This window comes from Ranitomeya imitator, chromosome 9, assembly GCF_032444005.1.
Source record: "Ranitomeya imitator isolate aRanImi1 chromosome 9, aRanImi1.pri, whole genome shotgun sequence".
Lineage (NCBI taxonomy): Eukaryota > Metazoa > Chordata > Amphibia > Anura > Dendrobatidae > Ranitomeya > Ranitomeya imitator.
Genome location: NC_091290.1, coordinates 97428147 through 97452835, shown reverse-complemented (window position 1 = coordinate 97452835; position 24689 = coordinate 97428147). Strand labels below are relative to the sequence as shown.

General features: G+C 47.3%; 1 protein-coding gene across 2 annotated transcripts in view; it reads left to right on the top strand.

Moving 5' to 3' along the window:
• EDC4 (enhancer of mRNA decapping 4) overlaps window positions 1–24689 on the top strand; it is a 928397-nt gene that overhangs the window by 17803 nt on the left and 885905 nt on the right. For both annotated transcript variants that reach the window (XM_069740123.1, XM_069740124.1), the window contains exon 2: window positions 4410–4584. In XM_069740123.1, the coding sequence (XP_069596224.1) occupies window positions 4410–4584 (175 nt within the window). The remainder of the gene's footprint in view (window positions 1–4409; window positions 4585–24689) is intronic.

The following is a 24689-nucleotide window of genomic DNA, read 5'->3' as shown; positions in this document are numbered from 1 at the left end:
TAAGTATGACGGGGCAGTGCGCGATACTCACCTGCTCCTCATTCCACCGTCGGCGCCGCTGTCTTCATCAGTGACGCTCAGGTCAGAGGGCGCGGTGACGTGATTAGTGCGCGCCGCCCTCTTCCTGAACGTCGGCGCAGAGGATGGGAAGACACAGCGGCGGTTAGCGGTGGAACGGTAAAGGTGAGTATAGCAAGTGTAGGGGGCCTGAGAGGTGGGTATGTAATTTTTTAATTTTTTTTAATCGCAGCAACAGCATATGGGGCAAATATCTGTATGGAGCATCTTATGTGGCCATGTGCAGCATGATATGGGGGCAAATATCTGTATGGGGCATCTTATGTGGCCATGTGCAGCATGATATGGTGGCAAATATCTGTATGGGGCCATGTGCAGCATGATATGTGGGCAAATATCTCTGGGGCATCTTATGTGGCCATGTACAGCATGATATGGGGGCAAATATCTGTATGGGGCCACGTGCAGCATAATATGGGGGCAAATCTGTATGGAGCATCTTATGTGGCCATGTGCAGCATTATATGGGGGCAAATGTCTGTATGGAGCATCTTTATGTGGCCATGTGCAGCATTATATGGGGGCAAATGTCTGTATGGAGCATCTTATGTGGCCATGTGCAGCATTATATGGGGGCAAATGTCTGTATGGAGCATCTTATGTGGCCATGTGCAGCAAGATATGGGGGCAAATATCTGTATGGAGCATCTTATGTGGCCATGTGCAGCGTTATATGGGGCAAATGTCTGTATGGAGCATCTTATGTGGCCATGTGCAGCATTATATGGGACAAATATCTTATGGGGCCATAATCCACATTTGTGGTGCATTATACGGGGCAAATGTTTGTATGGAGCATCTTATGGGGTCATAGTCAACATTTGTGCAGCATTATATGGGGCATATTTTAATATGGAGCATCTTATGGAGCCCATCATAAACTGTATGGAGCATCTGATTCAATATTGATATTCAAAAACACTTAACCTACTGATGTCTCAATTAATTTTACTTTTATTGGTACCTATTTTTATTTTTGAAATTTACCAGTAGCTGCTGCATTTTCCACCCTAGGCTTATACTCGAGTCATTAAGTTTTTCCAGTTTGTTGTGGCAAAATTAGGGGGGTCGGCTTATACTCGGGTCGGCTTATACTCGAGTATAAACGGTATATATTTGGAGTCAACTGTCCAATTACTTTTGGGCCCTAACAGGGTGGCACATGTTAAGGAGCTGAAACTCCTAAACCCTTCATCCAATTTTAATGTGGATACCCTCAAATGAAAGCTGAAAGTCTGAAGTTCAGCTGCATCTGAATTGCTTTGTTTAAAATTCATTGTGGTAATGTCTACAACCAAAATTAGAAAAATGTTCTCTGTCCAAATATATATGGACCTAACTGTAAATAAAGGCAGTCGACCTTTCTGAGGAGCTCCCCAGTGTCTTTAAGAAAAGAAGGTAGACTCTCAACCAGTGGTTGCAGATGAAAGTCTATCATTATTATTATTATTATTATTATTATTATTATTATTATCAATTATAATTATTATTATCCATCTATTCTTCACATTTTCAAGAAAGTTTCAACCCCCCGAGATGATTGGTCTGCCAGGTGGCACTATATCATCCTAGTTTTATTCTAGATGAATTTCTCACACTAAATATGTTGCACTGCTTAAACTTTGGCATGTTGAGGAAGTTAAAGGGAACCTGTCAGACCCCCCCCCCCCCCCCCAGGCGTTTGAAACTAAGAGCCACCTTGTGCTACAGTAATGCTGCATTCTGACAAGGTGGCTCTTTTAGTTATTGGTGCTGTGAATTTTAGTTTCAAACACCGGGGGGGGGGGAGGGGTGTGACAGGTTCCCTTTAATATGCTTCTATAGTGAGTTATTGTAATTTTCTATGTATTATACGACTAGTGGGGTTGTCTCCTCCATATATCTTTGGCGGTGGTGTTGGCATTATTGGTCCTGCGCTTAGTTACTCGATGTTTACCCTGGTTACCCAGGGACCTCGGCATCGTTGGTCGCTGGAGAGCTGTCTGTGTGACAGCTCTCCAGCGACCACACTACGATTTACCTACGATCACGGCCAGGCCATATCGCTGGTCGTGATCGTAGGTAAATCGTATAGTGTGACGGTACCCTAACTTTGATTATACTAGTATATCTTACCATTACTGATTACGGCCATCTTGTTCTGTTTGATTATTTAATTAAGGTAGTGATGTTTATATACGTTCTGCCCATAGTTAATATGCCGCTTTTGGCAACTGCTGCGCATGCGCTATGCCCTCATTCTTCCGCTGGTGATAATGTCCATGGGGCGGTAAATGTCGGATCACGTGGGGCCCTACGTGTTTTCGTCTCCATGACCTGCGTGACGCCGCACCTCCTGGAGTGTGAGCAGGTTACCTAGGCAGCGCATGATCACTTCCGGGGCGGGCCCATGGTTGCCTTACGGTCTTTGGCCTTTTAAACCGGCTTGGTTTAGTTACACATCGTGTCCCCTGACGAAGGTGTTCCGAAACACTCGTTGGGGCGGGCACAGGGACCCTCTGTCTGCCTGCACTTGCCTGCACTTTAGGTGATGTATCTTATTTTGTGTCATGCACTTTTTAGTGTACCTATAGCCCATATCTTCTACTGGTTTGGATTATACCATGTATGTAATTCAATTGTATGCATCTAAGGCTACTTTCACACTAGCGTTTTTTTCAATACGTTGCAATGTGTCGTTTAGGGGAAAAAAGGCATCCTGCAAAGTTGTCTGCAGGATGCGTTTTTGCCCCATAGACTAACATTAGCGACGCATTGACACACGTCGCAACCGTCGTGCGACGGTTGCGCCGTGTTGTGGCGGTCCGCCGGGAGCAAAAAACTTTACATGTAACGTTTTTTGCTGCCGACGGTCCGCTTTTTCCGACCGCGCATGCGCGGCCGGAACTCCGCCCCCACCTCCCCACACCTCACAATGGGGCAGCGGATGCGCTGGAAAAATGCATCCGCTGCCCCCGTTGTGCGGCGCTTTCGCTGCTTGCGTCGGTGCTCCACAACGTCGCATAGCGACGTGCGGTGCACGACACAAGTATGAAAGTAGCCTTAGATACGTTACTATCTTGATACATTTACCGTTGTTATGTATAATGTAAAATATTTAAGATCTTATATAAATTATGGCATTCATGGTTCACTGTGTCCTTTTTAATTTTTAAATGATTTTTTGCGGCTTCCACCCCTTCCTTGCATTTCCACAATAAAGCAATTTTATTAAAATAGACCCCAGGTTGTCGTTTGGATGCTTTCCTCCCCTTTTCCAGTTGTATGTCATTGACAACCGGTCTTGTCACAGGTCCATGGCATTTATTTTCCCTGGTTATTAAAATACCGTACTTATGATTTAGTTAATTTTTTATGGTACATACCAAACAACCCTGATGGCTTATTTCCCTTTGATCACTCTCCTTTTGTTCAGTTTGTCCTATTGCAAGAAGATTGTGAACACCACAGCAGTGTTTTTTGATACTTTCCTTTGTTAAATAAGATTTGGTTCAAGTGATCACCTGATCAGTAGCACATTAAGTAGAATGAGGTGTACTTTGGTTGGAATTCAACTGACACTGGAATGGAATAGCTGTCAGACATGTAGAGAAGCTGATTTTATATTACTGTGCGGTGGTATATTAATTTTTTCCAGAGCTGTATCTACCAGGATAGGGGATATTAAGTACAGAAATGACCACATTTTTTGCTTCAATTTTTTTTTGTGCTTAATTTCCTCCTCTAAAACCTAGGTGCGTCTTAGGCTACTTGCACACTAGCATTGGCGTCGGCCCGTCGCAGTGCGTCGGGCCGATGTACCGACGCATCCTGTGACAACGCAGCACAACAGGGGCAGCGGATGCATTATTACAACGCATCCGGTGCCCCATTTTGAGTTGCGGGCAGGAGGGGGCGGAGTTCCGGCCGCGCATGTGCGGTCGGAAATGGCGGACACGACGCACAAAAAAAAGTTACAACACAAACACAAAAACGCTACAACACGACGCAACCGTCACACGATGGTTGCGACGTGTGGCAATGCGTCGCTAATGTTAGTCTATGGGGAAAAAACGCATCCTGCAGCCAATTTTGCAGGATGCGTTTTTTCACCAAAACGACGCAATTGCGACGTGCGTCGTACCACGCCAGTGTGAAAGTAGCCTAAGTCCAAAAAATATGGTAAGTTGTTTTGCTAAGAACACCACTTCCCTTTGAGTAGAACTGAATAGTAGTAATTTATTTAATTGCTCTGCCACTTTTTTGCATGCCTGTGTCTAGCGCTCTAGTTCTGTATGTCTTTTTCTCATTTCATGTCTAAGCCTTTGATTATTTTTTTTTTTTTTTAATAGATCCTCCTATACATGAAAATCGTCAAATGTTAAGTTCGTTTAATGGAGAGCTCAATGGCCTGATGTCTGATACTGTAGCACACCCACAAGATGCCACAAGTGTTGAAGCTACTGCGACTTTACTGGACAACTCTCTTACAAATGTTGAAATTCCATTGTCTGATAAGCAAGTGATGTAAGTGATGTTTTATTCTTATACGCTCATGGATATTTTATGTTCTAAGTTGATATCCTCTTTTAACCCCTTCCTGACACTAGACGTACCGGTGCGTTCACACCCCTTCCAGGCACATAAGCTGTGCCTGCACAAACAACTACAGGAGCTCTGCTTAAGGCTGGTTTCACATTTGCGGTTGTGTCCGTACTGTTTCGGCCGCATACATCCGCATGCGTCATGCTTTCTTATTTTTAATGTTGTGAACGCAGGTACATGCATTTGTATGCTTTTGGCCGCGTTTTACTACGCATGCGTCGTTTCGGCTTGTGCGGCTGGGCGTGGCTAACGCAACATGTTGCAAATTTTATGGCGGCAATTTGCTGCTGGCAAACGCGGAAGGAATGCGTTGAAGCAATGTATTACAGTCTATGGGAATGCGGGTGTACGCAAGTACACTTGTTCGCTCCGCGTTTCCGTACGCATGTGTTTTTTAAGATAAAACATGACTAGACAATGATCAGCCACCCCCAACACAAACATAGATAAAAAGAATGTGTGGGCACTGGCAGTACACTACTCTACAGACCCCTGGAGCAGACAGACCTGAAGCAATGACTTGGAAAGACTGAAACCTCTGCAGGAGAATCCTAACTTTGGATAATGTGAGTATAAAAGCGAATGTCTCTGTCCTTTTTTCTATCTTTTAGTATGTACTAAATTCTATTTTTTTCTTGCAGCATTCATAATGTCTTCTTTATCCTAGTCTTCTGAGGAGCACCCTGGCCAGGAATGTGCAGGGCAGAGTGAATTGAGTGCATAACCCACAGATTGGTAAGTATTCTCTGTCACATATAAACATGTGGTCGCTTTTTTTTTTTTTTTTGTTTCTCATCAGACCAGTTCTTCCACTGCAGCTTATTTTTTCCTGTTTTCTGTATCTCTTGTTTTCTTTTTCTCCTTCGCCTCATTGGGGGACACAGGACTGTGGGTGTATGCTTCTGCCGCCAGGAGGCTGATACTAAGTAAACATAAAAAAAGTTTAGCTCCTCCTCCGTCGTATACACCCTGACACTGGCTACCAGAGAACCCAGTTCTTGCTTAGTGTCTGAAGGAGGCACACCTCTGGGTCCCGGATCCTTTAAACCCTTTTTCTTCTCTACGTTATATGGATTGAGGGGGCGACGGATCCTTTTGAGGGTCCGATCTCCCCAAACCAACAACGGGCAAGCACGTGCGAGTATTCTCCACGTATCCTTCCCCACGATGTGGGATTACTCACCGGACTTGGCCCTGACCACCTTGAGGTACTTTAGACCAGAGGTCCCCAACTCCAGTCCTCAAGACCCACCAACAGGTCATGTTTTCAGGATTTCCTTTGCATTGCACAGGTGATGCAATTATTACTTGGGCAAAACTAAGGAAATCCTGAAAACATGACATGTTGGTGGGCCTTGAGGACTGGAGTTGGGGACCTCTGCTTTAGACCACAGGCTGTACAGGTGCCCTTAGATGTCCGTGTCTCCCCCCCCCACCCTTATTTTTACACCTGTGTTCTGCTGCGGTGATAGATGGGGTGGTGGACGGTCCTTCTCCTTATCCCAGTGCAGGAAATGGAGCTAGGGTTCCTGCACCTTCACTTGCTCTGCTCTCCCCCGCTTGATTTTTTACTCCACGCTGACCCTTTTCTCTCAATAGGGTTCAGCTTGCAAAAAAGGGGGAAGGGCAGGAATGGGGGCTCCTGACACAGGCGCAATTAACCTTGATGGCAGGCTCCGGGCATCTGCATCTATCTGGCGTCAGGTAATGAGCGACGCCCCAGTCCCCAAAGCTCCGTCAGTGCTGCGGTTCTTCCGGCGCTTGTCGGTGCCGCAGCGGTACTAGGCGGCCGGCGCCACGGTCTTTCCAGAGGCTTCAGGCTCAGGCCTAGCATCCAGCATGCATTTCCGGGTCAATCAGGCCCAGCAAACCGCGCGGTGAGGCTCCGACGCGTCTACTTCCGGATCCGCCCCCTCCTTTCCTCGCCTAGGGAAAAATCGAGGCCCCGGCTTCGGCCTACTACACGCCGCATCACATCATGGCGGTTCCGCCCCCTGAGGACTGCTGGGGATAAAGGTAGCACATTTTGCTCAGAATTTGGTGTTCGGTTCCACACTGTACTCGTGGGGACACAGGACTGGGGTAAGTGCTTCTCCCTGCAGCCTGACAGCAGAAGCATTGTATGTTTCCCAGTCTAAGGCCCTGGGTATAGCATTTACGGATCACTATGTTTAGAAGGGTCAAATCTCACACGGTCCTATATACCGTTTGTGTAGCTTGTGCTGCATTCCCGCATGCCCAGAGTAATCGTCTCTGCGAGGCCTGTGACTCTCAACGCGCCCAGGAGCCCCCCCCCCCTGCGAGCTCCCCAGCAATTTCTCCGGCAATTTCTCCTGCCCCTCACCAGGTCTGGCTTCAAGTAATCCACGACCGGTGGGTGGGAGAGCTCGTATCTTCAGGTTACAAGATAGAGCTGGTCTGTCAGCCTCCTCCCCGGTTATTCCCATCCCGTCTTCCCAGGTCCGAGTCCCGCCGACAAGACCTGTAAAATTCCATAGAGTCCCTTCGTCTCAGCGGGGTCATTTTTCCTGTTCCAAGGGAAGAAAGGTTTCAAGGGTTTTATTCCAATCTTTTTATAGTACCCAAAAAGGACGGAACAGTAAGACCCATTTTGGATCTGAAACGCTTAAACAAGTTTGTCCACGTTCGTCACTTTCGGATGGAATCTCTCCGGTCAGTTATTGCCTCAATGGAAAAGGGAGAATTCTTGGCCTCAATAGACATTCAGGATGCCTACCTACATATTCCCATTTTTCCTCCTCATCAAAGATTTCTCCGCTTTGCTCTAAACAACCTACACTTCCAGTTCACATCTTTACCCTTCGGGCTGGCCTCCGCCCCCAGGGTGTTCACGAAGGTCATGTCAACTGTGGTGTCCATTCTGCACTCCCGAGGCGTAGTAGTCTTGCCATATCTAGACGATCTTCTGATCAAAGGGCCGACCTTGCAAGGAAAATGTCAATATTGCTCTAGACACCCTTTCTCGTCTGGGTTGGCTAGTAAATTTAACACCTCTCTGACCTTAGACGTACCATCCCGTCGAGGTGCCCTTGGGCCTATCTGACCCTCAACGCAGCAATGCGATGTGATTGCGTTGCTGCGAGCGTCTCCTTACCTCCCTCCCTGCTCCAGGCCCAGATCCAAGATGGCCGCGGCATCCGGGTCCTGCAGGGAGGGAGCTCAAAGCAGGCGCTTGGTAAGCCTGCAGCACTGTAAGTCAGATCGGTGATCTGACAGAGTGCTGCGCAAACTGTCAGATGACCGATCTGTGATGTCCCCCCCCCTGGGACAAAGTAAAAAAGTAAAAAAAAAAAATTTCCAAATGTGTAAAAAAAAAACAAAAAAAAAACCTAAATGAAGAAAAAAAAATTATTCCCATAAATACATTTCTTTATCTAAATAAAAAAAACAATAAAAATACACATTTAGCATCGCCGCGTCCTTAACGACCCCACCTATAAAACTATATCACTAGTTAACCCCTTCAGTGAACACCGTAAAAAAAAAAAAAAAAAAAAAAGGCAAAAAACAACGCTTTATTATCATACCGCCGAACAAAAATAGGAATAACACGCGATCAAAAAGACGGATATAAATAACCATGGTACCGCTGAAAACGTCATCTTGTCCCGCAAAAAACGAGCCGCCACACAGCATCATCAGCGAAACTATAAAAAGTTATAGTCCTCAGAATAAAGCGATGCAAAAATAATTTTTTCTGTGAAATAGTTTTTATCGTATAAAAGCGCCAAAACATAAAAAAATGATGTAAATGAGGTATCGCTGTAATCGTACTGACCCGAAGAATAAAACTGCTTTATCCATTTTACCAAACGCGGAACGGTATAAATGCCTCCCCCAAAAGAAGTTCATGAATAGCTGGTTTTCGGTCATTCTGCCTCACAAAAATCGGAATAAAAAGCGATCAAAAAATGTCATGTGCCCGAAAATGTTTCCAATGAAGGCAACTCGTCCCGCAAAAAACAAGACCTCACATGACTCTGTGGACCAAAATATGGAAAAATTATAGCTCTCAAAATTGTGGTAATGCAAAAAATATTTTTTGCAATAAAAAGCGTCTTTCAGTGTGTGACGGCTGCCAATCATAAAAATCCGCTAAAAACCCCGCTATAAAAGTAAATCAAACCCCCCCTTCATCACCCCCTTAGTTAGGGAAAAATAAAAAAATTAAAAAAATGTATTTATTTCCATTCTCATTAGGGTTAGGGTTAGGGCTACGGCTAGGGTAAGGGCTAGGGTAAGGGCTAGGGCAAGGGTTAGGGCTAGGGTTAGGGCTAGGGTTAGGGTTAGGGCTAGGGTTAGGGCTAGGGTTAGGGCTACAGTTAGGGTTAGTGTTGGGGCTAAAGTTGGGGTTAGGGTTTGGATTACATTTACGGTTGGGAATAGGGTTGGGATTAGGGTTAGGGGTGTGTCTGGGTTAGGGGTGTGGTTAGGGTTACCGTTGGGATTAAAGTTAGCGGTGTGTTTGGATTAGGGTTTCAGTTATAATTGGGGGGTTTCCACTGTTTAGGCACATCAGGGGCTCTCCAAACGTGACATGGCGTCCGATCTAAATTCCAGCCAATTCTGCATTGAAAAAGTAAAACAGTGCTCCTTCCCTTCCGAGCTCTCCCGTGTGCCCAAACAGGGGTTTACCCCAAGATATGGGGTATCAGCGTACTCAGGACAAATTGGACAACAACTTTTGGGGTCCAATTTCTCTTACCCTCTGGAAAATACAAAACTGGGGGCTAAAAATAATTTTTGTGGGAAAAAAAAATGTTTTATTTTTACGGCTCTGCATTATAAACTTCTGTCCCTTGGTGGGTCAAAGTTCTCACAACACATCCAGATAAGTTCCCTGGGGGTCTAGTTTCCAATATGGTGTCACTTGTGGGGGGTTTCTACTGTTTAGGTACATTAGGGGCTCTGCAAACGCAATGTGACGCCTGCAGACCATTCCATCTAAGTCTGCATTCCAAATGGCGCTCCTTCCCTTCCGAGTCCTCCCATGCGCCCAAACGGTGGTTTCTCCCCACATATGGGGTATCAGCGTACTCAGGACAAATTGTACAACAACTTTTGGGGTCCAATTTTTTCTCTTACCCTTGGGAAAATAAAAAATTGGGGGCAAAAAGATGATTTTTGTGAAAAAAATATGATTTTTTATTTTTACGGTTCTGCATTATAAACTTCTGTGAAGCACTTGGTGGGTCAAAGTGCTCACCACACCTCTAGATAAGTTCCTTAGGGGGTCTACTTTCCAAAATGGTGTCACTTGTGGGGGTTTCCACTGTTTAGGCACATCAGGGGTTCTCCAAAGGCAACATGGCGTCCGATCTCCATTCCTGTCAATTTTGCATTGAAAAGTCAAATTGCCCTCCTTCGCTTCCGAGCTCTGTCATGCGCCCAAACAGTGGTTTACCCCCACATATGGGGTATCGGCGTACTCATGAGAAATTGTACAACAAATTTTGATTTCCATTTTCTCCTGTTTCCCTTGGTAAAATAAAACAAATTGTAGCTGAAGTAAATTTTTTGTGAAAAAAAGTTAAATGTTCATTATTATTTAAACATTCCAAAAATTCCTGTGAAACACCTGAAGGGTTAATAAACTTCTTGAATGTGGTTTTGAGCACCTTGAGGGGTGCAGTTCTTAGAATGGTGTCACACTTGGGTATTTTCTATCATATAGACCCCTCAAAATGACTTCAAATGAGATGTCCCTAAAAAAAAAAAATGGTGTTGTAAAAATGAGAAATTGCTGGTCAACTTTTAACCCTTATAACTCCCTAACAAAAAAAAATTTTGGTTCCAAAATTGTGCTGATGTAAAGTAGATATGTGGGAAATGTTACTTATTAAGTATTTTGTGTGACATATCTCTGTGATTTAAAAAAAATTCAAAGTTGGAAAATTGCGAAATTTTTCAAATTTTCGCCAAATTTCCATTTTTTTCACAAATAAACGCAGGTAATATCAAAGAAATTTTACCACTATCATGAAGTACAATATGTCACGAGAAAACAATGTCAGAATCACCAGGATCCGTTGAAGCGTTCCAGAGTTATAACCTCAGAAAAGGACAGAATTAGAATTGGTTAGAATTGTAAAAATTGGCCTGGTCATTGACGTGCAAACCACCCTTGGGTGTAAAGGGGTTAAGGAAGTCATCCCTAGAACCATCTCTGAGGATTTCATTTCTAGGCATGATTTTCGACACCTCTCAAGCCCTATCAATCCTTCTCCAGGACAAGGTCCTAGCCCTTCGGCGGGAAGTGAGGAATCTTCAGCAACCGTACCCTCGTACGATCCGGTCCTGTATGAGGGTCTTAGGAAGGATGGTTGCAACTATAGAAGCAGTACCATTTGCACAGCTTCACTTCCGACCTCTCCAACAGGCAATCTTAGCAGTATGGAACAGGAATCCACTCTCCCTCAACCGCAGATGTCGGTTTTCTCCCCAGGTCAGGCAGGCTCTTTTATGGTGGTTAAACAGCTCATCCCTACTGGAGGGGAAACCCTTTGCCCCAATCAATTGGCTAGTGGTTACAACAGATGCCAGTCGCCTGGGTTGGGGAGCGGTGTTCTTTCACCACACAGCTCAGGGGCGCTGGTCTCCTCGGGAATCAGATCTTCCTATGAATCTCTTAGAAATTCGGGCAGTTCGACTAGCTTTGCAGTATTTCCACCATCTTCTGGCGGGTTGTCCTGTCCGGATTCAATCGGACAACGCCACATCCGTGGCATACATAAATCATCAGGGGGGCACCCGCAGCAAGGCAGCCATGCAGGAGGTAAAACAAATAATGCTTTGGACCGAGAGGAATCACTCGGTGATTTCAGCAGTCCACATTCCGGGCGAAGAGAACTAGGTGGCAGATTTCCTCAGCCGTCAGGGTCTAGCTTCCGGGGAATGGTCTCTCCATCCCGAAGTATTTCAGCAAATATGCCATCTATGGGGGACTTCGGACGTGGATCTAATGGCGTTTAGGAGGAATGCCAAGGTACCCAGATTTGTCACCCGGTACTGAGATCCACAGGCAATCGTCGTGGATGCGCTAGTGCTGACTTGGAATCAGTTTCATCTCTCTTATCTGTTCCCTCCTCTGGCACTGCTCCCAAGGGTAATCAAGAAGATCAAGTCAGAAAGAGTGCCTGCTATTCTGATCGCCCCGGATTGGCCGTGGCGGACCTGGTATGCGGACCAAGTACAGCTTCTCGCCGGAGTTCCATGACGGCTCCCCAATCGTCCGGATCTTCTATCTCAAGGGCTGATTTACCACCAGAACTCAGGGGTCCTACGTTTGACTGCCTGGCCGTTGAATCTTGGGTTTTAACTTGGGCAGGGTTCTCCCAAGAGGTTGCAGATACCATGATCAGTGCACGTAAAAACGTTTCGGCCAGAATTTATTATCACACTTGGACAGTTTTTCTTTCTTGGTGTAGAGGGCGTGGGCTGCCTCCTCTGCGTTTTTCTGTCCCAAATATTCTAGCCTTTCTCCAAGCAGGCCTGGATACAGGGCTTGCTCCAGGTAATCTTAAAAGGCAGATTTCAGCCTTAACGGTCCTTTTTCAGCGCAGTATTGCTACTAACCTACATGTAAGGACTTTTTTTCAGGGAGTCGCTCATAAGGTCCCTCCTTATAAGACTCCTTTGGAAGCTTGGGACCTTAATTTGGTCTTAAGGGCTTTACAGGAAGCTCCTTTTGAGCCTCTTCAAGATATTTCCTTGACTCTCCTTTCCTGGAAAGTTGTATTTTTAGTGGCCATAACTTCCTTAAGGCGGGTATCAGAGCTGGCAGCCCGCTCCTGTCGTGCTCCCTTTTTACGTTTTCATCAGGATAAGGTAGTGCTTAGACCAGCACCTTCCTTTTTGCCGAAGGTTGTTTCCTCGTTCCACATTAATGAGGATATAGTCCTTCCCTCCTTTTGTCCGGCGTCTACGCACCGTGTGGAAAAAGCTCTCCATACGTTGGACCTAGTGAGAGCGCTGAGGAGATACATTTCCCGAACAGCTCCTTTTCGTCAGATGGATGCTCTGTTTGTCCTCCCAGATGGTCGCAGGATGGGATGCGCGGCCTCAAAATCTACCCTGGCCAGGTGGATACGTGCCACCATTCAGGAGGCCTATCGCGCCAAGGGCATGATGGTTCCGGCTGGAATCAAAGCTCACTCCACTAGAGCAGTGGGGGCTTCCTGGGCGATTCGGCATCAGGCCTCAGCAGAACAGGTTTGCAAAGCTGCAACCTGGGCTAGTTTGCATACATTTGCAAAGCACTACAATGTCCACTCCCAGATCTCTGCTGATGCGAGTCTGGGTAGAAGGATTCTTCAAGCGGCGGTGATGCACTTATAGACAACTGTTGTCTGGATAATTATTACTGGTGAGTTAATTTCCCACCCAGGGACTGCTTTAGGACATCCCACAGTCCTGTGTCCCTCAATGAGGCGAAGGAGAAATAGGGATTTTTGTTACTCACCGTAAAATCTTTTTCTCCGAGACGCTCATTGGGGGACACAGTTCCCTCCCTGGCGGCTACTGTCTTTTTGTATCTGATATTATCAGTTGGTGAGGTTTTTTCTAGACATAAGTTTTCTGTATTTAGGCTATTATTTTTTGGTTCTCCTACTGCTTTTGCACCGAACTGGATTCTCTGGTAGCCAGTGTCAGGGTGTATACGACGGAGGAGGAGCTAAACTTTTTTTATGTTTACTTTGCTTCTGCCGCCAGGAGGCTGACACTTACACCCACAGTCCTGTATCCCCCAATGAGTGGATCGGAAAAAAGGATTTTACGGTGAGTAACACAAAAATCCCTATTTTTCTTATCTTTACAACATTGTCTTTCTTTCTTTTCAAGGTTCCAGAACGGGATAAAGACTTCATTGACAATGATCCACTAATTTCTCTTGTCGAAGAGCGAGTCCCGTTGTGGGACACCTAGGCTCATCAGTACTCGGACAACATGGTCATCCGGCGGCTGTGGAATGAGGTGGTCTGAGCGATGATGCATGGCTGGGACAACGCCACTTCACGTGTTCAAAAGTAATTTTGTAAGTATTTAAATGTTGTGTGATTGCGGCCAAGGTGAATGCCGCATCACATAACTGTGATCACGACCGAAAGTGCATTGACTTAAAATGTGTTATTGTTTTTCCAGTGAACAAAGTCAGAACCCGTTGGCGTTCGATGAAGGATCGCTTCAACAAGGACCTTCGTCAGGAGCCAGGTTCGCAATGGGGCTGCAGCAAGGATCCAAAAGTATAAATTTCATAAATTGCTGGCGTTTTTGAGACCGGTCCTTGCCCAGAGAACTTAAGTATTTTTGTATTGTATTTCCTAATGTGTTTTTTTTTCTAGTCCACAGGAGATGGTGTTTATACTATTGTTAATTTTTGGTACTAATGTTTTTCTTTCCTTTTTCACAGAACCTGGAGCAGCACCCTCGAACCTGGATCTGGAGCGGTCCTTCATCAAACAGCCACGGACCTGTCCCAGCCATCCAGCAGCGCAGCAGCAATTGGGCCTGCAACAAAGACTGGAGACCAGGAAGCTGGGAGATAAATTGGAAAGTGGTCGGACCCATATTAACACACTTTTTTCCAGGATGTCAACCCGCGCTTTAACCGTCTAGAGTCTGACCTCCAGAGATCAGCACATAATTTCTTCAATCAAATTGAACAGGGCATGTCGGAGCACCTTATTCCTGATCTCCAGCTGAAGGCAGCAGGCTTTGTACATGAAGCAGTCAGTGGGGGTATTTCCACCTCTGCCAACACTGACACGCTTGACCTCAATACCGAGTTCTGCTGCATACCACTGCACGGCCACCACCATTCCAAGCCCTGCTGGACACCACTACAGCTCCCCCACTATGCTGAGTGCTGCTGCACAGTCCACCGCCACCACCATGCCGAGTGCTGCTCCTGCTTGGACCTCCTCCACCACCACGACCGACATACCACAGCAAGCGGACCCTGGCAGGCTGTCCATCAGCACCATGCCGCCACTGCAGCAGCATCAACAACAACAACAACAAAGTTATCCTAGCAGGCCGTCCACCCACACCATGCCGCAGCCGCAGCAGCAGCAACCTGCTCTCCCTTCCAGTTTCTGTCCCGTCCCATGCCTCCACTACCATCCCTGCCCTCCCTGACCCCAGTACTTTTGTTTCCCCTTCCTCTGCAACCCCTTCGTCGTCTTTACCCAGTCAAACGTCTCAGCTCAACCACCCCAGTTCCGTCACGTTTTCCCAAGTTGCCGTAGTTAATGTAATTTTTTTTTTTAAATGTGTAATTTAAAATCGGTTTGTTTCTTTGGGTTTCACCGCCGGCAACACAACGTCTGCCGACTAACACACTGCGCCGTACACTTTGTGATTTTGCCACCTCATATCTCCAGCACTTACACAACTTGAACACTACACTGCAGCTTTTTTTTCTTGTCTGTCATGGAGCTGTTAGTTGTCAAAAAACAAATGACTTTCATTTTCTCCAGCATCTCTTCAGTCTGCATAATGTATTGGACGCAGAATGAAGAGACAATGGAGGTAATACAAGGCATATCTACAGTTAGGTCCATATACATTAGGAAAGACAACTTTTTTCTAATTTATAGACGAGTTATAGACATTACCACAATGAATTTTAAACAAAACCGTTCAGATGCAGTTCAAGTTCAGATTTTCAGCTTTCATTTGAGGGTATCCATATTTAAATTGGATGAAGAGTTATGATGGGGTTTTGCTAAACACATAAAGTAAAAACAAATAATACATGGCAGAACAATAATAATTATGACAGGCATTTGTTTTGAAATATTACGTACGTTAATGTGACCAGGAGACGTTCCTCAGCAGGAATCGCTCTACGGAACTGGGTGTCCTGTCTCCTGATGGCTCCTTGGACACGACCAAGCAAATCCTGGAAGGTCTCTTGAGACATCCTGGTATATTCCAAAAATTTCTACGGGTTGGCATTAAGCTCGCTGTGTAGGGTGTGGTGGGTTCCACGGCTCTTCCGTAATTCAATAATGGGGTGTCTCCAAATTCGCCGACGCCGTGTTCTTATGTCTTTCTCTGTTTCTTTGTTGCTCAGAAGCAAACGCAAAGGCAAGAAACAGCTTGATATCCAAGTCCGGGTAGAAATAAAAACTCTTCATGCTTCATGATACATCGTGAAGCAGGATACAGGAGCAAAATCTAAAAATTTCAGCTGTACAAAGTGTCTATATAAAGAAATCCCATGAGACCCGCTCATTGGTGTCCCATTGGTGGTGTTTATTTTGATTTTTCTCCTGGTACATTTTTCACCTTTACAAATCATGCGCATAAAAAGCACAAACGCAAGCAAAACGAATGTAAACGTTGCATTTTTTTTGACCGCATGCATAAACTGATGCGGATAAAAAACCCTGCGCGATCATGTTTTTTTATGCGGTTTTACGTGCTTTTGTGGTTGCGGACGATATGCTGTGGACACAACCGCAAATGTGAAACTAGCATAAGGGATTGCTGAGCTCCGACTGTCACAGCTATGTTTTTTAACCCTCTAAATGCAGCTATCAATTGCGATTACAGCATTTAGGAGGTTGGGGGGTGCCCTACGGCCCTCTCGTTTCTCCCGATTGGCACGGGAGGGTTATCCTTTCTCCCACCTGATTGACACCCTCATGACTCGATCATGAGGGTCCGATGGTTGGCATGACAGCAGGAGCTAAAGTAATTACCTCTTGAACAGTCATCTACGGTGGCGTGTTAGACCATGCAAAAAGCATGATTTAAATGGCGTTCTGCCAGTGTCACACTGACTATTATGCATTGCAATACATTTGTATTGCAATATTAAGTCATAATAATGATGATAATAAAAATAATCTTTTATTTTTATATAGCGCCGCCAACATATTCCGCAGCGCTTTACACACAATATCATTGCTGATTGGCGATGGGGCTCACAATCTTAATTCCCTATCTTTGGAATGTGGGCGGAAACCTGAGTTCCTGGAGGAAACCCATGCAAACACAGGGATGTTGCAGATGTTGTCCTTGGTGGGATTTGATCCCAGGACGCCGATGCTGCAGTGCTAACCACTGAGCTACTGTGCAGCCCCTAATTTTTCTACTGGCAGGAGGCCCATTAGCTGATGCGGCCAGAGAATCACGTAGCAAAGATTTGGAGCTGTGATCCATCAGTGCCTCCCTGCGGTCACATGCTACATCACACGGTAATTGTAATCTATCTGCACCCTACCCTTGTATTACAGTCCCGATTGTATACTTGTTCGTTTATCTCCATTCACGAATCCCCACGTCCGCGCACTCAGTTGATTAATATACGCTACCCCAAGGTTTGTTTGTGACCCGATTATAAGCCTGTTGTCAGACGGGCTTATATCTAAGGAGGAACTGGTGGCAGCATACCATACTGTATTAGTGAGGAACTCTGACAGACACTGCTGGGAGGTTTACATATATATCCCCAACCTGGACTGGTGATTTATAACCCCCACTCCCCCTGCTGGAAGCTCCTTAATAACTCGTACAGAGGGGAGAGAATTGCCATGCATTATACCAGTGATCCGAGAAATAAAAGCTAAAGTATTTTAGAGGGACTAAACACAAGTTTTAACACCACGGAGCACCACGGAGAGAGGGGATCCGCCCTTCAGGAACAGGAAGCCTACAGATACATAAGGGTGGCACCTCTCCTGGAAACGTTTAGTTGGATCGGGTGTGGCCAATACAGGGGTATTGGTTAGGGCGTCCTTTAGTTGGCAGAATGTTTCCTCACACTCTGGGGTCCAGGTTACCTGGCGGGGTTGGTTCTTACGGGTCAGGTCAGTGAGGGGCTTGGCTACGCTGCTGTAATTGGGAACAAATTTCCTGTAATACCCCGCTGTCCCTAGAAACACCATGACCTGGGTTTTAGTGCGTGGGAAGGGCCATTTGGCTATGGCCTCAATCTTGGCTGGTTCTGGTCGCTGTTTCCCACTTCCCACCCAATGCCCTAAATACTGAACCTCTGCTTTGCCCACGTGACACTTGTTTGGGTTCAGGGTGATTCCGGCCTTGTGGATCCTGTCCAATACTGTCTCTAGGTGATTTAGATGCTCTTCCCATGTCGCACTGTAGATGGCGATGTTGTCCAGGTAGGCACAAGCATAGTCCTGGGGACCATCCAGAAGCCGGTCAGCCAGCCTTTGGAAGGTCGCCGGGACATTCTTCATCCCGAATGGCATAACTCGAAACTGGAATAAGCCAATTGGTGTGACAAATGCCGAATTGGGAATAGTGTCAGGACTAAGGGGAATCTGCCAGTAGCCTTTGCATAGATCGATGGTGGTCAAATACTTTGCCCCCGCCAGCCGGTCTAACAACTCATCCACACGCGGCATGGGATATGCATCCGACACTGTTTTCTCATTGAGCTTACGATAGTCTACACAAAACCGTGTAGTCCCATCCTTCTTGGGCACTAACACTACGGGGATGCCCAGGGACTGTCTGACTCTTCAATGACCCCTAAACGCAACATCTCTTGTATCTCTTGTCGCATCCCCTCTCGTACACACTCAGGGACGCGGAAGGGGTTTTGTAGCAGGGGGGTCTGATCCTTGTCTCAACCTTGTGTTGTGCCAGGTGAGTGTACCCTGGTCTCCCCGAAAACATCCTCTGTTGCTGCCTCAACAACTCCTCCGCCTGCTGTCTCTCCCGGGGGACTAGGTCTTCACCCAAGTGTACCTGGTCCCATATTTTAGACTGAGTTCTTTCCCCTAAGACATCCGGCAAGGGAAGTCCAGCTAAATCCTCTGCTTCAGGTGCACAGATGGCCACTACCTCTTCAGGGCGCTCCCGGTAGGGCTTCAGCATATTCACGTGGAACATGCGGATAACCCTAGGGTCGGCACAGTCGGCGACATTATAGGTTGTCGGCTATTTTCCCCACTACCTGGTAGGGCCCCTGCCATGCAGCTTGGAACTTGTTCTGCCTAGTGGGCTCTAACACCAGGATCTTCTGCCCTATTTCCAAGGTGCGCTCTCTGGCACTCCGATCGTACCATACGCGCTGGCGCCGCTGGGTCGCCTGCATGTTCTCACGTACAGTCTGGGTGAGCTCCTGTAGGCGGACCCGGAATTCCAGCTCATAGGGTACAATAGGTACCCCTTCTATGAGGCCCTTCCCAGTGTTCTAGCACTAAGTCTAGGGGTCCCCTTACCCGTCTCCCGTGTACCAGCTCGAATGGGGAGAACCCCGTGGATTCTTGGTGCACCTCCCGATAGACAAACAGGAGGTGTGGCAAGAATTTCTCCCAGTCTCTGTAGGTCCTGGTAAAAGTCCCAATGAACTGTTTTAACGTCCCGTTAAAGCGTTCACACAACCCATTGGTTTGCGGATGGTACGGGGCGCTTCTAATGGACTTTACGCCGCACAGCTTCCACACTTGGTTGGTCACCTCTGCTGTAAACTGGGTACCCTGGTCCGAGATAATCTCCCGGGGAAATCCAACCCGTGAGAAAACCTGGAGCAGGGCAGCCGCCACCGTCTCTGCTAGTATGTTAGGTAACGCAACCGCCGCTGAATATCGTGTGGCATAATCTACCACTGTCAATATATACCTTTTCCCTGACTGACTGGGTTTGGCTAACGGCCCTACCAGATCGACCGCTACTCGGCTAAATGGTTCCTCCACAATGGGGAGGGGGCGTAATTTGGCCTTGCATCGATCTCCCCTCTTGCCAATGCGCTGGCAACTGTCACAGGTCTGGCAGTACTGACAAACATCATAGGTTACCCCCGGCCAAAATAAGTTTTGTGTCAGACGATGCCTGGTGCGACAGACGCCGAAGTGCCCGGCCAAAGGTATGTCATGAGAGATTCGCAGTAACTCCTGCCTATACTTGGGAACTACCAGCTGTCGTTTTATAGTGGGGCTCGTCCCTGTGTGGTGCTGCTCTGTGATCCGGTAGAGGAGTCCCTGCTTCCAGTACCCCTTTCCCCTCCTGTTCCTCCCTGCGATATCCGTCCAATGAAGGATCCTCAAGTAACTCCCTCTTAAATTCATCTGGGGTGGCCCAAGAAATGTGTCTGGCTATGGGAATACGTGTAGGGCTGGGATGTCTTACCTGGGCCTCCTCTGAGTGTGATTCCGCCTCCGCAGCTCGAGCTTGTCTCCGGGTGGTCACAGGATATGTCTCAGCCAGAGGGGCAACCGAGAAGGCAGACATGTGCCCCAAGTTATTTCCCAGCAAGACGTATGCAGGCAAATCCTCCATCAAGCTAACCTGAACAAGGCCATCCCCGACTCCCCAGTTCAGGTGAATCCTGGCAGTGGGCAGTCGATGTATAGCTCCCCCTGCTACATGGACTGCCACTGTCCGGTCCGTCTTCTCTTGGTCCCGGACGAGATGAGGCTTCACAAGGGTTTAAGTTGCCCCGGAATCTTAGTCCCTGCATACGTTTCCCATTAACCCACACGACCTGTCGATGCTGTTGTCGATTTTTTTTGCCTGGGCTGCCTGCACGGGGTCTACTTCATGCAGCACTTCCTCCATCTCTTCCACCCCTTGGTTAGTCGTAGACCCCAATGCCGAGTCAGCTTCGCCTTGGTAGCAGTGTACAGCAGCCCGGCTGAAGGTAGCTGTTCCCGCCTTTGGCCTCTGGGTATGCCGAGTCCGGTTGGGACATTGTCTTTGCAGGTGGCCCAGCTGAGAGCAGGTGTGGCATCGTGCCCCAGGGGGACTGTGGTAGGCCGGGTTTCTAGCTGGTTCCCCTACAATCTTCGGTGGTTTGGGGCCCTCCAGGTCCATGGGCGGACCCCTAGTGACCATCTTTGATCCGGACAACTGAGGCTTCCTGGCATCATGATGTTCATCGGCCAGACGAGCGGCTTCCTCAAGAGCCATTGGCCGCCTGTCCTGAAGCCATTCCTGTGTCTCGGGGGTTAGTCCATTAAAGAATCGTTCTAACAAGAAAAGCTGGAGGACGTCCTCCTTAGTGGTTGCTTGGCTCCCTTGTACCCACTGAAGCAGTGACCGCCGTAATTTACAGGCCCATTCAGTGTGGGTATCGGTTACGCGTTTTATAAGTCCGCAAAACTTTTGGCGGTATGCCTCTCGTGTCAGTGCATACCAGGCCAAGATCACTTCTTTGATCCGCTCATACTCCATACAGTCCTCATCAGGTACCGTGCGATAGGCGTCCGCTGCCCGGCCTGTCGGCTTGCTGGTTAGAATCTGAACCCGTTCCTCCGGCTTCACTTGCTGAGGGGCACACTGCCGCTCAAAGTCCTGCAGAAAGCCATCAATGTCCTCCTCTGCATCCCCCAACTGTCGGAAGGCATTATACTGGATCTTTTTGTGGCTTACTGTTGAAGGTACCTGGTCGAAGGCCAGAGCTCCCCCTGCTCGCTGACTCTCCTTTCTCCGCTCTGCCATCTCCATCTTTGTAGCTCTATCCTGGTCCGCTTGGCCATCTTTTCCTTCAGATCAGTAGGCACATCAGCCATCACCTCTCGTATGATCTCTACTGCAGGGTTTGGGCCATAGAACGCCAGTTTTGTTTACCGCCCTCTGTAGTTCAGTCTCCTCCACGTTCACATTGGGGGGCGCTGCATTGTCGTGTTCCATAATGGCTGCTATCAAATCCGCCTTTTGTTTTGTTGCTGGCGATCAACCCTCGGGCTTCCACCAGATCTTTTAATGTAGTCCTCTTTAACTTCTGGTAGTTTTCCATTCATTCCTTTTCTCCTGTAGAAGGGGTATCATATCCCGCTGTCTGCCACCAGTGTAACGGGGTCTACCAAGCTGGGGTACCTCTTTCAGTACCACCCCATGTTTCAGGAGGTCCACTCTGCTTTGGCTGGAGTCTCAATGAAGGACGCTGGCTGGAATCACTTGGTTACATGGGTGCATATAAAAGATCACTGCTTCTCCACGTATTTCCAATCTGACAACACTTTACTTACAGGACACAGAATATATCACACAGATACAGAGGGCAGGCCAATAGAAAAGCAGCAGGCCAGACATACATTACAATAGCCGCGGGTGGCCAGAGCCTGCCGATATTTACTGTGGGAATTACAAAGGTGGGGGAGGACAAAAGGGGAATATCGTGTCCCCTCTGCCCAGGGCGCAGCCTGTGGGCTGATGCATTAGGGACATGCATCTCACATGGAACCTATTATACATACATATAAGTGCACAACATATTCTGGGTGCTGAGTGGTTCCATAACACGTAACAATGACTATCTGGATTAAAAGGATAATCATTCAAAGTTTGAAAATTATTTTTTTTTTACAGTTTTCTCAAATTTCTGATGTGTTAATTTTTTTAAAAAAATTATCAACCTAAATTTACCATTATCATCTACTATATAATTGTCTAAGGGTCACTTCTGTCTTTCTGTCTGTCCTTCTTTCTATCGCGAATATTCATTAGTCGCGGCCTTTGTCTGTCATGGAAATCCAAGTCGCTGATTGGTCGCTTCAAAACAGCCACGACCAATCAGCGACAGACACAGTCCGGAAGAAAATGGCCGCTCCTTACTCCCCGCAGTCAGTGCCCGGCGCCCGCACATTCGCCCCCCTCCCCAATCACCCTCACACAGGGTTAATGTTGGCGCTAGCGGACCGCGTTATGCCGCGGGTAACGCACTCCGTAACCGCTGCTATTAACCCTGTGTCCCCCCAACTTTTTACTATTGATGCTGCCTATGCGATATCAATAGTAAAAAAAAAATGTAATGTTAAAAATAATAAAAAAACAAAAAACCTGCTATTCTCACCCTCCGTAGTCCGTCGAGCAGCTCGCGCCGGCCACCATCTTCCGTTCCCGGCGATGCATTGCGAAATTATCCAGAAGACTTAGCATCCTGGGAACGGAAGATGGCGGCAGCCTCGCGCATATCGCCGGAGCTTCGGTGGATCCCAGGGGTGAGTATATAACTATTTTTTATTTTAATTTTTTTTTTAACAGGGATATGGTGCCCACATTGCTGTATACTACATGGGCTGTGTTAGATACCGCGTGGCTGCTATATACTACATAGGCAGTGTTATATACTGCGTGGGCTGTGCTATATAATACGTGGCCACTGTTATATACTGCGTGGGCAGTGTTGTATACTACGTGGCTGCTATATACTGCGTGGGCTGTTATATACTACGTGGCTGCTATATACTGCATAGGCAGTGTCATATACTTCATGGCTGCTATATACTGCGTGGCCTGTGCTGTATATTACGTGGCCTGTGTTATATACTACGTGGCCTGTGTTATATACTACGTGGCCTGTTATATACTACGTGGCCTGTGTTATATACTACGTGGCCTGTGTTATATACTACGTGGCCTGTGTTATATACTACGTGGCCTGTGTTATATACTACGTGGCCTGTGTTATATACTACGTGGCCTGTGTTATATACTGCGTGGCCACTTTTATATGTTGTGTGGCCTATATTAACGCACCTGGTATTCTACAATATGTATGTATATAGCAGCCACATAGTATATAGCACAGGCCACGTAGTATTTGTTTGCTATATACTGCATGGCTCCTATATACTACGTGGCCTGTGCTATATACTATGTGGCTGCTATATATATACATAAATACATATTCTAGAATACCCGATGCGTTAGAATCGGGCCATCATCTAGTAATGTATAATGTGTCAAGACAAAACAATCTCCAAATAACTGGGATATGTTGGTGTTCGAGTTATTACCATATAAAGTGACACTGGTAAGATTTAAAAAATTTTGGCCTGATCACGAAGGGTTTATCAGTACTTCAGCTTTAAGGCAATAGTCTGGAGTTGAGCATTATTCATTGTGTTTTTAAGAGAAGTCTTGAGGTAATACTCCTGGAAGCAGTCATTATTATTTTTTTTTTATTACAGTGTGTCTGTAAAGTCATAGTGCACTTTTGGTGCCCTTTCTCTGGCCCAGTCATATCAAACCTGTTCATGAGGAGAGATAACCAGAACCAATCAAACACAAACTCATTAACCCCTTCCCGACCTTTGACGCATACGCTGCGTCATGAAAGTCGGTGCCATTCCGACCCATGACGCAGCATATGCGTCATGGAAAGATCGCGTCCCTGCAGGCCGGGTGAAAGGGTTAACTCCCATTTCACCCGATCTGCAGGGACAGGGGGAGTGGTAGTTTAGCCCAGGGGGGGTGGCTTCACCCCCTCGTGGCTACGATCGCTCTGATTGGCTGTTGAAAGTGAAACTGCCAATCAGAGCGATTTGTAATATTTCACCTAAAAAACTGGTGAAATATTACAATCCAGCCATGGCCGATGCTGCAATATCATCGGACATGGCTGGAAACACTTATGTGCACCCACCCCACCCCTCCGATCGCCCCCCCACCCCCCCGATCTGTGGTCCGCTCCCCTCCGTCCTGTGCTCCGCTCCCCCGTCCTCCTGTCCGCTTCCCCGTGCACCAATCACACCCCCTGTGCTGCAATCAAACCCCCCCGCACTCCGATCCCCCCCCCGCACACAGCGACCCCCCCCCCGTGCTCCGATCCACCCCCCCCGCACAGCGATCCCTCACCCCGTGCTCCAATCCTTACCCGTGCTCCAATCCTCCCTCCCGTGTTCCGATCCACCCCCCCCCATGATCCGATCCACCCCCCCGTGCTCCGACGCCCCCCCCCGTGCCCTGATCTCCCCCCCTTATACTTACCTGGCCGCCCGAGGTCCGTCCGTCTTCTTTCCTGGGCGCCGCCATCTTCCAAAATGGCGGGCGCATGTGCAGTGCGCCCGCCGAATCTGCCGGCCGGCAGATTCGTTCCAGAGTGAATTTTGATCACTGAGATATATCCTATCTCAGTGATCAAAATAAAAAAAATAGTAAATGACCCCCCCCTTTGTCACCCCCATAGATAGGGACAATAAAAAAAATAAAGAATTTTTTTTTTTTTCACTAAGGTTGGGGTAAGAACTAGGGTTAGGGTTAGGGGTAGGGTTAGGGGTAGGGTTAGGGGTAGGGTTAGGGGTAGG